General features: G+C 54.7%; 1 protein-coding gene across 1 annotated transcript in view; it reads right to left on the bottom strand.

The window, feature by feature from the left end:
- Positions 1–448: 448 nt before the first annotated feature.
- PAPSS2 (3'-phosphoadenosine 5'-phosphosulfate synthase 2) overlaps positions 449–14846 on the bottom strand; it is a 28201-nt gene continuing 13803 nt past the window's right edge. Inside the window, exons 2-12 of the mRNA XM_063406155.1 lie at positions 14451–14556; positions 12816–13051; positions 11969–12107; positions 11586–11704; positions 11353–11466; positions 10561–10672; positions 7130–7335; positions 6317–6452; positions 4133–4401; positions 2876–3105; positions 449–2577 (exon numbers count right to left, since the gene is read on the bottom strand). Of these exons, the coding sequence (XP_063262225.1) occupies positions 2436–2577; positions 2876–3105; positions 4133–4401; positions 6317–6452; positions 7130–7335; positions 10561–10672; positions 11353–11466; positions 11586–11704; positions 11969–12107; positions 12816–13051; positions 14451–14556 (1809 nt within the window). The 3' untranslated portion in view covers positions 449–2435. The remainder of the gene's footprint in view (positions 2578–2875; positions 3106–4132; positions 4402–6316; positions 6453–7129; positions 7336–10560; positions 10673–11352; positions 11467–11585; positions 11705–11968; positions 12108–12815; positions 13052–14450; positions 14557–14846) is intronic.

Genomic DNA, 14846 nt, shown 5'->3' with positions numbered 1-14846 from the left:
TCTCCTGCCTGTGTCCCCAGAACCCCGCCCTGGGCACTGCAGCCTTTCCCTGCTGCCGTAACTCACCAGGGGCTGGCGGGAGAGGCACCAGGAGTTATTTCTGATTGCTCCGGGAGCAATCCCCAGCTGCAGTGCAATTCCCACTGCTCCAGGAACTCTCCCGTGCTTGTCTGCTCTTGCTGCTGCTGTGGGAGTCCTTGTCAAAGCACAAAGCCTCTGGCAGCTTCCTCGAAAGGCTGAGGAAGGCAGCGTGCTTTGGAATGTGGCTGCTTTCATTCCACGGCTCCCGAGGCTCGGCCCAGCCCTCAGCACCCGTTCCTGCCTCTCCGAAGGGGGAAGAGCCGATCCCTCTCCCGGGGCTCCAGGGACAGCTGCCCAAGCACGGCATTGCCGGAGCCGAGACAGCGTCCAGCAAAGTTCCACCCAAAAATCACCAAGTGAGAGCTACTTACACATATAAATATTTATTTGTACTAAAAGCGAGTGTTTCATAGAGTATCGAGTTTGGAATATATTAAATCATGAGATGCATCAGTTGAGGTACAAATTCCAGTCTCATGTCTTTAATAAATAGACTAAAATCCCCCGCTCCATGTGTTTTAATCAGAGGTAATCAGGACACTACGCTGGTTTAAAATGATAATACAACATCTGTGTTCTGCTGTGACCACCTGGACTTACTGGAGGGGCGGGTTTCAACACTGGATTATTTTATGATCAGCAGCAACAGTGCTGTTTCACTCCTCAAAAATCCTAAATGGGAATATTGCTTCCTGCCACAGGGCCTGGCTGCACGAGGCTGCTGCACTGTCAGCTCCCAAGGAGGTGGCAGAATCTGCCTTGGGGTAAAACACAGCTTTGCTCCAAACACTTAAAAAAAAAAAGGCTTAAGAAAGCACCAAAAAGCCCTTTAGCCAGGATATTTTCCAGCCCTGGCTACTGCAGAGCAGGTCATAGCTCACAGCACCCCATGCCACAAGCAGGAGTGGGTTGGTTTTGCTGAGCGTGGATCCATCTGGAATTAAAACTGGAGCACGAGAGGGGAGGAAGGCTGGTTCCCCTGCACTGGGAACACATCCCCACGGCTCCTGGGGCAGCTGCCAAGGAAGGCCGGGTGCAAAAATCATGGGGTGAGGCCACTGCTGTCGTTCCAAGTGCTCGGTTGTTCTCTGGCCCTGGGGAGGCAGGGCGGGACCAGCCCCGGCCCTGGAACCCCGCTGGCCACGGGCACAGCCCCAGGGTGGCCCCGGGCTCCCGGAGTGCCCAGGGAAGCTCCGCTGTTGTGTCACCACTGCTCTGTCCCCTCGGAGGCCACCACAGGAGCTGCGAGTCAGCGGAAAAGCCTCAGGCAGGGCTCAGGCAAAGTCCATGGCAGGATGAGGGTGGGGAGGGAGATAAAGTCCGGGGTAACTTTCCACGGCCAGAGCTGGGATCAGCAGCGGGCGCTGGCGCTGGGCTCAGCACCCCACAGGGCTGGGGGGGCCAAGGGCTGTCCTGCCATCCTCTGGCTGTCCCCAGCGGCCCCATCTCACAGACACAGAATAAATCAGGTCACCTGTCCCACACAAGTGTGGGATGAGGGCAGGAGCTTCAGCCTCCTCTCAGCTGGTTCTCCAGACCCCTCTCATGCTGTGTCTTTGCTGTTCTGCCTTGGATTTGCCTTTGGGGTGGGAGGAGTATGGGCAGAGGGGAGGGGGATCCCATCCTGCCATGTGAGAGGACACCTGAAAGCACAGTGACAGCGTCCCTGACTGTCCCTTGCTGTCCAGAGCTCTCTCAGGGCTCTCAGGGCTTTGTGGTGCCTCCCAGGACAGGTTCCCTCACCGGGCTGTGAGTGCAGGGATCACCATGGCACAGTCTCACAGACAGCCGAACTTGGAGCAACAGAAGTGCTCAGGCCAGGATTTGTTTGACCAAAGAGGTCAAGCAGGAGGAAGGAAGCAAGGAGGCAGTGAGGAATTGGCTCAGCCACAAGGAACTGGCAGGGGTCACAGCTGATCTTTAAAAATCCTTTTTAAAAAAAGGGCATTAAAAAGATTCTGCTGTTAATTAGCAAAAACTGTCTAAGGCACGATGTGGAAAGGCACTTCTTCATTTCTGCTCCAGGCAGGGCACAGGCAGGATTTATCCTGGTCTGAGGCCCCCGCTGTGCACTGGGAGCTGCTGTGTGGCCCTGGCAGCGCCACAATGATCCCAGTGGCACGTCCTGGTGCCAGTCAGGAACAAAGGGGCTGCTCCCCACCCCTTCCAGCTCCGTGGGGACACTCCCAGCAGCTCTAGGAGGAGAAAGATCAGGCTCAAAGTATTTCTGATTGGTAAAAAACACTCTGACCCAGGCAGGAAAATCCCAGGGTCATGCCAAGTGATCTGTGTCACAGGGAATCAAACGATCATTGCTCACTCTTAATACAGGCATTTCTAGGGAGGAGGAGGAGTTAATTCTTTTTTTCCAGTGACTGGTAGTACGTGGTGAGGACTTTCCAGGCTTTGGGGGCCATGAAGCCATCCGGGGGGTTTTCCCCTTCCCGAGCAAGCTTCCTCATGCGCGTTCCTGAGATGAAGTCAAAATCGTCGTGCCTGTGCCAAACAGAGAGAGGTGACATCAGCAAGGCTGGCCCCAGGGTTCCTCATGCCAGAGGAGCTGGAGTGTCCCTAACACCCCTCCCAGCTGCGGGAGGCTGCGTTTCTACTGCCTCTCAGCCTGCCCTGCTTTTCCTCCCTGGTGCCGTCTTTAGTTCCACGTGGCACCTGGGAACAGCTCTTGGTGGAAAACACGGGAGCCTTTCCCAGGGATGTTTCCCAGGCTTTTCCCCATCCCCTGGAGAGCTGCACCCACAAACCCCGCGTTCCTGAAGGAACCACGCTGTGGCATTACCTTTTGGGGTCATAGAAGTCCATGGCTCTCTTGAGCTTGTTGTAGGCAGCCACGCGGAAGGGGATGATCTCCACGGAGGTGAGGCCGGGGGCCATGGCCAGCACCTTCCCGCCGTGCGTGGGCTCGTACAGGTCCTGCTTGGTGTCGGGGTGTGGCATTCCCGCCGGGTCGCGCCCCACGATGTAGAAGTTGGCCCCCGCCACCATCCGGGCTCGGCAGTGCCACTGCACCTGCGGGGAGGGACACGGGGAGTTGGGAGGGGTTGGAGCCCTGGGCACGGAGAATTCCAGGCTTGCTGTGCTCACAGGCACTGACCCCCAAGGAAACACTGCACTGACCTGAGGCCGTGGAGAAGGGTGCCAAAATTGAGTGACAGCACTGGGATTGTGGGTGTGGAGTTTGAATAGAAGTGTGCAATATCACAGGATGGAAAACTTAGGATTTAAGGCTTTAGTATATAGTAATATATACAAAGCAAGATGGAGGTTTTAGGGCAGAGGCCAGTCCTTCTTCACCTTCTTCTTCACGGGTCTGGGTGGTGTTTTGTAATTGGATAGAAAAATCTGCATTGCGGGTCACAGGTGTTTGGTTATTGGGTTAAAAGTAAAAATAATCTAGGTGTCACTTCATAATTGGACAGTTTGTGCTTAAAAGACCTTGGAAGGAGTTAGAGACAGAACCATTTCACCATTTTTCACTTTGTTAGCTAGAACTCACAGCTTGTGAGACTGTACTACAGATAACAATTAACAAACATCTGAGTTCAAACACGAACTGCATCTCTCAAGCATTTAATCCCAGCTCTAACAGAAGAAAAGGAGATAACAAACCCACAGGGCTGGGTCTCATCTGGTGGCAAACAGAGGTGGTGGTTTGAATTTTCAGTGTGCCACATTGGTGCCCCCCCAGCATACGGAAGGGGAGGTTCAGCATCTGCCCCTTTCATCCCGCTGATTTAGGGACAGAAAGGAAACCCATGGAGGCAAACAAATGAATGTCCTTGCCTGCCAGAAAAAGGTGAAGCCTCTTTCTGGCCCTTCTCCCCAGCCCAGGAGAGGATGGGAGCTGATGGAGCCCAGCTCTGTGGGGAGATGCTGCAGCAGCGAGCGCAGCCAAAGCACACATGGAGCCAAGAATGAGGACACGGCTCCAGCCCCCTTCCCGGGGTTTTCCACAGCTGCACAGGCAGGCTGGGATCTCAACCCCCATGGCCAGGCCCCCTGCCTTGCCCTGCTGAGCAGCCAAGGGCTGTGTTACCTCCGTGGGGCCGGCGTAGAGCATGGGAGAGGGGAAGATGGCCACGATGGTGGACTTGGGGTCCAGGACTTGCTCCTCCAGCACGGCCGCGTGCTGCTTCATGCGCCACTCCAGAGGGACGTCATCGTCCTTGGTCCAGCCGCCCAGGGGGTGCAGCAGCAGCACGGGGTTCTTGTAGCCCCTCTCCAGCAGCTGGCGCCGCGTGTCCTGCATGAGCAGGGCGTGCCCGTTGTGCACTGGGTTGCGCAGCTGGAACGCGAAGACGGCATCTGCGAGGGAAAGGTCAGGGGGTCAGGGCCTCATTGCTGCACTCTGAGCTTCTCACAGCTGTGACAGAGCTGTGTGTGCCCGGCCTGAGCTGTGACAGAGCTGTGTGTGCCTGTCTGAGCTGTGACAGAGCTGTGTGTGCCCTGTCCCAGCTGTGACAGAGCTGTGTGTGTCCTGTCTGAGCTGTGACAGAGCTGTGTGTGTCCTGTCTGAGCTGTGAGTGCCCTGTCCCAGCTGTGACAGAGCTGTGTGTGTCCTGTCTGAGCTGTGAGTGCCCTGTCCCAGCTGTGACAGAGCTGTGTGTGCCCGGCTTGAGCTGAGTCAGAGCTGTGTGTGTCCTGTCTGAGCTGTGACAGAGCTGTGTGTGCCCTGTCCCAGCTGTGACAGAGCTGTGTGTGCCCTGTCTGAGCTGTGACAGAGCTGTGTGTGCCCGGCCTGAGCTGTGACAGAGCTGTGTGTGCCTGTCTGAGCCTTGTCAGACCTGTGTGTGTGCCCTGTCTGAGCTGTGACAGAGCTGTGTGTGCCCTGTCTGAGCCCTGACAGAGCTGTGTGTGCCCTGTCTGAGCTGTGACAGAGCTGTGTGTGCCCTGTCTGAGCTGTTACAGAGCTGTGTGTGCCTGTCTGAGCCTTGTCAGACCTGTGTGTGTGTCCTGTCTGAGCTGTGACAGAGCTCTGTGTGTGCCCTGTCTGAGCTGTGACAGAGCTGTGTGTGTCCTGTCTGAGCTGTGAGTGCTCTGTCCCAGCTGTGACAGAGCTGTGTGTGCCCTGTCCCAGCTGTGACAGAGCTGTGTGTGTGTCCTGTCTGAGCTGTGACAGAGCTGTGTGTGCCCTGTCTGAGCTGTGACAGAGCTGTGTGTGCCCTGTCTGAGCTGTGACAGAGCTGTGTGTGTCCTCTCTGAGCTGTGTCAGAGCTGTGTGTGCCCTGTCTGAGCCATGTCAGACCTGTGTGCCCTGTCCCAGCTGTGTCAGAGCTGTGTGTGCCCTGTCTGAGCCGTGACAGACCTGTGTGTGCCCTGTCCCAGCTGTGACAGAGCTGTGTGTGTCCTGTCTGAGCTGTGACAGAGCTGTGTGTGTCCTGTCTGAGCTGTGACAGAGCTGTGTGTGTGCCCTGTCTGAGCTGTGACAGAGCTGTGTGTGCCCTGTCCCAGCTGTGACAGAGCTGTGTGTGCCCTGTCCCAGCTGTGTCAGACCTGCGTGTGCCCTGTCTCCACATGAGCAAGGCCCTGAACTCCCAGCTGAGTGTTTCACACACACACATTGCCCTGCCAAGGTAATTTTCACTGCACTCCTACCCTTGGGGCTGATTTCAGCCCCTTCAGCTCTCCTGCAGTGTTTGTGCACAGCACCTTCACTGATGGCTTAAGTGATCTGTCACCTCCCCAGTCCCTGGCACCTTCAGGAGGGCCAATGCTCTTTCCCCAGAGTGAGGGTGGGTGTCTGACCCTTGCCAGCCTGCTGGGACCACACTGGACGGGCCTTGGAGCACCCTGGGAGTGTGGAAGGTGTCCCTGCCCATGGCAGGGGGTAGAATGGGATGAGCTTTAGGGTCCTTCCAACCCAAACCATTCTGGGATTCCATGGCACAAAGAGCTGGGAGGAGACACCTGAGCTGTGCCCCAGGTGTGAAGGCCAAGAGTGTCAGGGAGGATCTGACCTGCCAGGGGGGTGTGAGCAGGATGCTCAGCACTGGCCAGCCCTCAGAGCAGCTCACTGAGGACACAGCCCGTCACAAGCACTGCCCTAACCAAGGACACCCTGTGCCACTTCGTGCCCTGAGTCCCCTTTACTGCCCACTCCCCAAACAGCCCCGTCCAGAGGCCCCCTGGAAGTGCTGTGAGCTCGAGAGCAGCTGACAGATCACACAAGGCCTGCTGGGGCAGGAGGAGCCCTGCCACAGCTGTAACCCAGGGCACTCACCAGCATTCATTTCCCTGAACTTCTGCTTGAGGGCCAGCGGGGTCAGGCGGTACTGGTCCAGCCCATCGTTCCATTTGATCTTCTCCAGGACCTGCAGGTCTCCACCAACCAGCCAGTCTCCACTCTCCATCACCATCTGGGGATTCACACACCTTCAGTGCAAAGGGGACAGCACACTCCTCCTCCCTCTCCCAGTCTCCTCTGAAAAGTGTGAGGCTCAGCCCCACTGCAGGAAGACCTTCCCTTCTCAAAGATGGAAAACTTCACTGCAGTGCCCACGTGAGGTGAGTGTCAGGGGCAGCAAAACCTCAGCAGCAGCCACCCAGTCCCCCCAGCTGGGTGCTGGGCTCCTCTAGCAGTCTACACAAGACCTCCCTGCACCTCTCTCTCTGCTCCTTGCTCCTGGGAACATGCGAGGGACGAGCCTGCTGCAAGGTGCACTCCTGCTGCTGCTGAACTAAACGAGGCATTTTAAAGGAGGGGAAAGAACAACCACAGCTGCAGCCTTTGGAAGCTCCAGGCACTGTGTGGAACCTGAGCTCTCCCTTTCCGAGGGATGATGTTCCTTGTGCTGCCACAGACTAAACGGGAAGAGAGGAGCTGTAAAACCCAAACAACCCTGTTGGCTGCCCGCAGGGAAGAGCCAAAAACACCCAGTCCTGCCTGCTCGGGATGCACCGCTTCCCAGCAAGGAGCAGGGCTGTAACAGGAAACCCATCGCCCTCCAAACCTTGGAAAAGTTCGCTCCTCCAGCCCCTGCCCACGTTTCAGCCCCCAGGCGGGGCTCCCCCGGGCAGGGAGGGCCGGGCTCACCTGGATGTGCGGGTGGCGGGGGCAGGCGGTGCCCCAGACGCGGGCGCAGCGCTCCTCCTTCCTGTGCGCGAAGAACTCGGGGCTGCGCAGCACCGCGACGCGGCGGCCCTGGAAGCTGAGCGCCAGCGCCGCGCTGCCCTGCAGCCGCTGCTTGTCCTCCGCAGACACCGGCAGCACGATCGGGATGCTCAGGTTCACCACGCCGTCTGCAGGGAGAGAGAGACAGCCACAGGGGCTCAGCACCCCGTCCTGCGGGGCAGCGGCGGCACCGCGGGGATGCTCAGGCGCGCAGCCCTGCGAGGGAAGGGGTTTAACACCCTCCCGCAGGGACAAGGATTTAACCAGCCCCGGGAGAGCAGTAGACAGAGGTTTTGGTGGAAAATCAGTCATTGCAGTGGTTTTCTCTGTGCTGCTAATGAATAGAGATGTTAGCGGGATATAAAAGCTCCCTGTCCAAGGGCCAGGGAGGTCTCCAAGACACCTGAGCTTCTCATGAGCTCCTGCACGCTCCCTTTCCCTGGTTCTCCTTATCCAAGGGCCAGAGATGCCTCCAAGACACCTGGAGCTTCTCATGAGCTCCTGCACGCTCCCTTTCCCTGGTTCTCCTTATCCAAGGGCCAGAGATGCCTCCAAGACACCTGGAGCTTCTCATGAGCTCCTGCACGCTCCCTTTCCCTGGTTCTTCTTCGTGGGATGCTTGTGGAGGTGAAAAATTCAAATGTGCTTGCAAAATGCAACCCTGGATAATTGAAAAATGTCAGTGTGCTTGGGAAATGCCTTCTCCTGCAGGAGAACCATCTCTGTGGAGAAGGCTCCAGTGTAGTGTTCCCTGGAGAACCCTGCACACCTCCTGGGCTGCCTCTTCCACCACACTCAGTTTTAATTTGGGTGTTATTTCTTTTTTTTTTGGTCTTTTTCCTGGCTATCTCTATTACTGCTACTCCTCCTCATTCACATCTCTGCACTGCCCATGTTTATTCTGTTTTCTGTGTGAGTCTGTAAGTGCACACATAGTTTCTAATTTCAGTGTTGTCCCTAAATAGCTTGAAATCATGTTGGTTTTAACCCAGCTCTCCCAATTTCCCGTGTTCCACTGAGGTCCTCCCATTTCTCCTTGGATGTTCCAATGTTTATACAGGAGAATTGGTCTCTTTGATGGGTTTCCAGTCACAAACAAATCACTGATTCAATTTGTTCTGATCTGACTGAAATCAGGTTGGACCCTTGAGAGTCGTAATTTGAGGATTTTGACTATGATATAGATTTTTACTTTAATTTTTATGAAAATATTTGTGTTTACTTTAAATTCACGACCGGGTATAATTCATCTGCCAGGCAGCAGTTTTCATAAATAATCACAATTATATTCACATGGGATCCAATCAATATCAAGTTCATACATTTAAATCATATCAATAATGATCAGTCAAGGGAAGCCAGCACAGGGAAAAAAAGCTGCATTATGAAACCAACAAATGCTGCTGAAAGCGAGGATCTTCGGGCCCCATTTCCACACACAGGATGGAGAGGTAACAAAGGATCACTCCAGTGCAGGTAATTACAAAATTACACAACTGGGATCTTTGTGCAGACTGGTCCCTAGGACACGGGGTGTGTCGGGCCACGTCAGAACTGCCTGGATCATAAACGGGCCACGGCTGTAATAATTTCATAACCATTTCAACTTTTTTTTTTCTTTTTTTTTTTAAATCTCAAGAAATTATATCCAGAAAGAATCTCAATTGAAGTGATTTGTGCAGAGCCTGAGTACGGTTCCATACATACCAACTCCCAAGCGCCTCTTTCCTGGGAGAACACAAACATAATGGAGACAATTAACACTCAGGAGCACGTCACAGAAACCATTCCGAGACTCAAAGCGTTTAAAAGCTCCTGCTGGCGTGGCCATGGTCCTCCAGGGTGCTTCCACAGCCTCACGCTGAGTGTGGTCCAACACCTCCACTGCCTCTGTCACCCCTCCCGACACCCACGGGTGGCTGCTGCGTTGCTGCAGACCCGCCCCCCTTCCTGGTGGCCCTACACAAAGCACATCACCCACTGCTGGGCATCCAGCAGGGATGTACTGCAGGGCACTGGCTTGAACAAGTGCCCCCAAAAAGTCCAGGAGCTGCCCAAACCCTCAGCCAGCCCAGGGCACAAGGATGGCTCTGGGAACAGCAGGCTCAAGGCTCTCCTTGGCAGTGCCCAGCCTCAGCACCATCAGATGAACCCTCCACCATTTCCCAGAGCTTGTCCTGGAGCACCTGATCTTCTCTTTCCCCCTCAGATGCCACCCTGAGGGCCTGACACACCCATGCTGGCTTTGGAGACCCCCGTGGAGACAGGGGGACCAGGGGCTGATGCTGCTGCTGCCCTCTGCTACGCAGAGCTCATCTCCCTGCAAAGCTGCTCTCCTGGCCCTTGCCCCCGCTCCCCACAGAGCTCTACAAACCCTGCCCATCTGCCCACAGAGCTCAGAGGAGATGTGCTCAGGGATATCAGCAGGTTGAGGGGGGCACCCCAAAACCAGACACGCTCTGGGATGAGCCTCTGGCGCAAAGTGCGGGGCTCTGGAGCAACGTGGCCATCCCAGGGCACTCTGCGACCTCCCCAGGCACAACAGGCAGCTCAAAGACCACGGAGGAGGCTCTGATAACAGGGCCATGTGCTTCTGAGTGCTGTTTGCACACTGGGCAGAGGTGAAAGGCTGTGGCGTGTCTGGGAGCAGAGCCCCCACACAGACACCCCTGCAGTGCAAAGTGAGCAGCGCTGAGCTTTGCCTCTGCTGCAGGGTGCCCAAATCTGAGCAACAGCAGCGGGCCACTGCCCTGTGGGACCACAGGGTCACCCAGAAGGCAGGCAAGGCTCAAAGGGACTTGCTCACCCAGGTCCCTGAAGGCAGAGATCACTGCCACGTCTACAAACCCCAGTGTGAGGAGGTGAAGTCACAGCAACAGCATCCACAGCTGAGAAACGGGCTGGAAGCAGCTGTGCCCCAGTCTCAGCTGCGGATGGGCATCACCTGAGCCCTCTTTGGCTCTGCCAGGGATGAAGCACCCCTAACGGGCTGCTAATGCGTAGATAAATCAGATTTACTTCAAGCTACCGTGTTGGAGAAGCAGGGAAATGGGGTGGGGGGCAAAGAGCCGGGCTCTGCTCCCGTTTCCAAGAAGCAGCTGCCTTCTCCTCCCACCTCCAGCTCAGCCTGGCAGCCTCCCTGCTTCCCTGGCTTTGCGTTTGCATCTCTGTGTACCCTGGAACAGCCAAGCATGACCAGAGGCACACAGCAACTCCTGGGAGGTCTGAGCAGCACCGTGTGGGATGTCAGAGCTGTGAGCCAGGGCTGTGGCCCCAGCAGGGAGACCTTGGCCACCTTGAGGAGCCCTGGGGTGTGGCACAAGGTGGGACAGCAGGACACAGGGGATCCATACCGTTGAGCAGGGTGCCAAAGTGCAGCACTTGCAGGTACTCTGCCTCCCGCATGAATCCTGTCAGGGGAGTGGCCCAGCCTTCGCCCAGCACCTGCACCCACTGCAGATCCAGCTGCAAAACAAACCCAGAGGGTCACACTCCTGTCACATTACTGTCACCCTGTCACGCTCAGAGGCTGCTTTTCCTTTCCTTCTGCTGAAACAGCATTTCCATTTTGTTTTGCTTCAAATACAGGACATTCATAAGGGGGAGAAGGACACAGGGAATGTAGCTTGGGGGTTTTCAAGCCAGACTTACACACTTGCACAGCACAACTTAGAATCCCAGAATGGTTTGGTCTGGAGGGGACCTTAAAGCCCATCTTGTTCCACCCTTGCCATGGCAGGGACACCTCCCACTGTCCCAGGCTGCTCCAAGCCCCAAAGTCCAGCCTGGCCTTGGGCACTGCCAGGGATCCAGGGGCAGCCACAGCTGCTCTGGGCACCCTGTGCCACGGCCTGCCCACCCTGCCAGGGAACAATTCCTGCCCAATATCCCATCTAGCCCTGCCCTCTGGCAATTGGAACTTGTGGGGCTGTATGAACACAGCCAAGGAGACCCACACCCTGCAGCACAGGGTGGAGGCATGGCAGAAAATGGCTGAGGACCAGGATCCCACCTCAGCTCACCATAAACCACAGCCACAAAAGGTCAGGGGCATCAGAGGAACACAGGCCCCTCTGGCCACATCCTCCTGGAAGCTTCCACCCTTGGAGCAGCTAAATGGTGTCAGAACCTGTGTGTGACCATACCTTAGTGATCTCCACTGCTGGCAGCTTCTCTGCCTCAGCCCGGACACTGCTGAGTTTATCCTCAGGCACAAACAGCTCCAGAACATCCTTGACTGAGCCCTGGGGCACGATGTTCTGAAAGACACAGACAGGCAGCACTTGTAACACGCTGCTTCTCACAGGCACACCAAGAAGGCAACGTGCCAAAGCAGGGTTCCAAAGCTGCCAGGGGTGGTGACAGGGAAGTGACCCACCTGTGCTTGGAGCAGCTCCACGACCTGCTGGATGCACTCAGACACCGAAGCAACGTTTGTTTTCAGCACCAGCTCAGGAGCTTCGGGCTTCTCATACTCTGAGTCAATCCCCGTGAATCCTACGGACCATTAACCCCCAAATTAAATTTATTGAATAGAATAATCAGAGCCTTAGAGCCAAGAACGCTATACAAACAACCAGGGGGCATTCAACCATGCTGGGTACAACGAGTGACACTTGTGACAGCAGGACTAGAGGAACAGGATCCTCTTGTGCACTACAAAGGGCCTTTAGACACCCACCCCTATGTGTGGCTCTGCCAGGACACGGCAGCCAAAGCTTTGGAAAGCAAAAGGCAAAATAAGATCTCACTCCTCCATACCTTTGATCTCTCCAGCTCTTGCCTTTTTGTACAGGCCCTTCACATCTCTGCTTTCACAAATATTTAGAGGAGCATCCACAAAGATTTCAAAGAAAGGAAGTCCAGCTGCCTCATGAATCTTCCGTGCGTTTCGACGATCCTGTTAGAAGGCAGATGGGAAAAATCTGAATTGCAGCAAAAAAAACCTCCCTGGATTTTGACACAAGTAAATGAATCTCTCTTACAGACTTATTAAATGTACACTAAGTACATTTAGGTAATAAGGGTTTTTTACCTCACTTCCCTCCTTTTCTTCAAAGATACTTAAAATTGTAAAAATCTACAACTTCAATCTGTTTCCATCTTTTCCCATGCAAAACCTCAAGATCTTTTTGTTAGGCAGGACAGCAGTACTTTAGATTGTGAATAATTATCTGCCCTATGTTGAAACGGTCAGACATGATAATCTTAGAGGTCTTTTCCAACCTCAGTGATTCCTTGATTCTACGAAGAAAGGAACTGCTTGCATGGGCCTGATAACAGCAGCTACAGCAGTGAAAATCGCAGTCAAATCTTCTTCCAAAACAGCAGTGACAGCTCTAGGACAGGCTGCTGCCTCTGTGGCTCTTTTCTCCCTCTGAGGAGTTAATAGCAGGGAGATCTTAAACTCCTCTTAGCTTTCCATCAGTTTGCAGCTCTGCATTTACCCAGCGAGGTCACTGCCCTCCACACCCTGAGCGTGCGCGGCTGTGCGCCAGCGGCGTTCCACGAAGCGCCCGACGGCGGATTTGGGAAACCCTCTCCTTAAATCATCTTCCTCAGCTGAGGCAAAGCTGAGAAGAGAGCAGGGCCTTCAGAAGCAGCTCACCTTGGTGAAGGGGGAGATGAAGCTGGTGATGCAGACGAGCCCCGCGTCGGCGAAGAGCCGCGCCACCTCGGCGATGCGGCGGATGTTCTCCTCGCGGTCCTGCGCAGAGAAGCCCAGGTTCTTGTTCAAGCCGTGCCGGACGTTGTCGCCGTCCAGGGAGTAGCACGGGATGCCATGAGCCACCAGGTACTCTTCCAGAGCAAAGCCAATGGTGGTCTTGCCAGCTCCAGAAAGGCCTGGGTGAGGCAGCAAAGCGAGGGGTCAGGTTTGAGGTCAGGAGAGTGAAAATGACAGCACAACTGTGACACCGGCGGCCAAACTCCTTCTGTCTGAAGTTCCCTACCTCATTCCTTCCTAAAGGCTGTTGGATTCATCCTTCACAGAGCCCTTTTTGATTACTGAAGGGGTAGCATTAACGCCGTGAGAAAAGTGTCTACAGCCCAACCTCTGGAGGGGTCCAACCCAACAGAGCCTCTGGCTGGGCTGTGCTGGGACACATGGGTTCCAGGAAACAGGGTAAGTTTGAAAGGATGCTGCTTCCTCCAGGTCTCTCCACATCTTCCTCTTCTTCCCCCTGCTCCCAGTGTCAAGAGCCAACTGCTCTCCCATTCTGAACCCAAGGAGAGGCTCTTGGTGCAACCATGTGGAGTGGGACAGGCTCCAGCAGCAAAGGTCCCTTATCACCTCCTTCTCTAGGTGTGTATTTCAAAGAATAATCATCACCTAGGCCAGCTCAAACCTTTCAGACACAAGATTTTTGAGTAATACTCAAAAAAAGGAAGGAAATTGCCTTGGGTAGGGCTTTTTGGCTCCAGAAACTATATAAAAGCAGATTGTGCACTTCAAAATTGAGGGAACAGAACAGAAATGTGCTTTAATGCAGTATCTACAAACTATGGTGACAGGAAGGCAAATCAGAATGGCTTTACAAATCCTTCCAAGCACATCCTTCAGCATCCTCCAGCAGCCAAAGAAAATGCCAATATTTAAGAAGCAAAGGAACAACTGGACAACTGGCAAAAGACAGACTTGTCTAAATATTAGAAATGAGAAATGCAACTGTCATTTCTGGCACCCCTAAATCCCCAGACAATGAGTTTATACTTCAAGGCAGAAGAGAAGGGCAACAAAAAAATGCAAGGGATTGCTTCCAGCATGACCCTGTGGCTGGGAGTGTTTATTCTCCAGACAAGGTGACTGCCTCGTGCTGCCTCAAACACAGCAGACCTACAGGTCCCAATAAACTTCCCACCGCTCCTGAATGAAAACATCCGCGTTTTGGACAACCCTGGGTGCGTTCCACTGCCAAAGACTGCCTGGATTTGAGCCAAGGCTTCCTCAGCTACACTCCTGGGAACAACAAGTGCTACCCCCCGAGGGCCTCTGACGTGTTCAAAGGAGCCTGAAAGCAGCTGGGAAATCCATAAAAACATTAGTTATGGGCAGCAGCAGCTGCCAGGGAGAACATCTTGCTGCGCCAGCACCGCGTGTCTGCGTTTCCCACGTGGGGATGTTTTGCAATTCCCGGCTCGCAGGGAACGCTGACGTTTCCTGCAGATCCCAAATCCCCAGCTGCCAGCCACGCTCCTGCAGTTTCACAGGTGAGGCCACGCTTTCACACCCAGACAGAAATACCTGTGAGCCAAACCGTGCAGCCTCGGAATCCTCCCCTGGTGCCGACGACCTGTCCTCTCTTAGTCCTGCTGACATGATGGGCTTGGTAAACCACGTTGGTGGATCCCTGAGAAAACAGAGCAGAACAAAGCACTCCTGTTATCTTCTGCTGCTCTCAGGGCAAAAGGAAATCTCTGCTGGCACAAACAGATGAGAGGGAAATGCAAATTCATTAATGAGCCAGCACGGTGAACTCTGGTGCTCTGGTGTGAGTTGGATTTCTGCCTCAGCAGCACAGACTCATTTTTTGGAGGCTCTCTGCCTCTGCCCAGGGTGTTTCTGGTGGCGATGCCTTCACGCCAGCAGGGAGAAGGGAGAGGGTGACTGGCTTTGCTGCAGGAGCACTGCCAGGTGACT

Source organism: Prinia subflava, chromosome 9, assembly GCF_021018805.1.
Source record: "Prinia subflava isolate CZ2003 ecotype Zambia chromosome 9, Cam_Psub_1.2, whole genome shotgun sequence".
NCBI classification, from domain to species: domain Eukaryota; kingdom Metazoa; phylum Chordata; class Aves; order Passeriformes; family Cisticolidae; genus Prinia; species Prinia subflava.
Note: the sequence above shows the minus strand (reverse complement) of the source record. Positions and strands in the feature narration are given on the sequence as shown.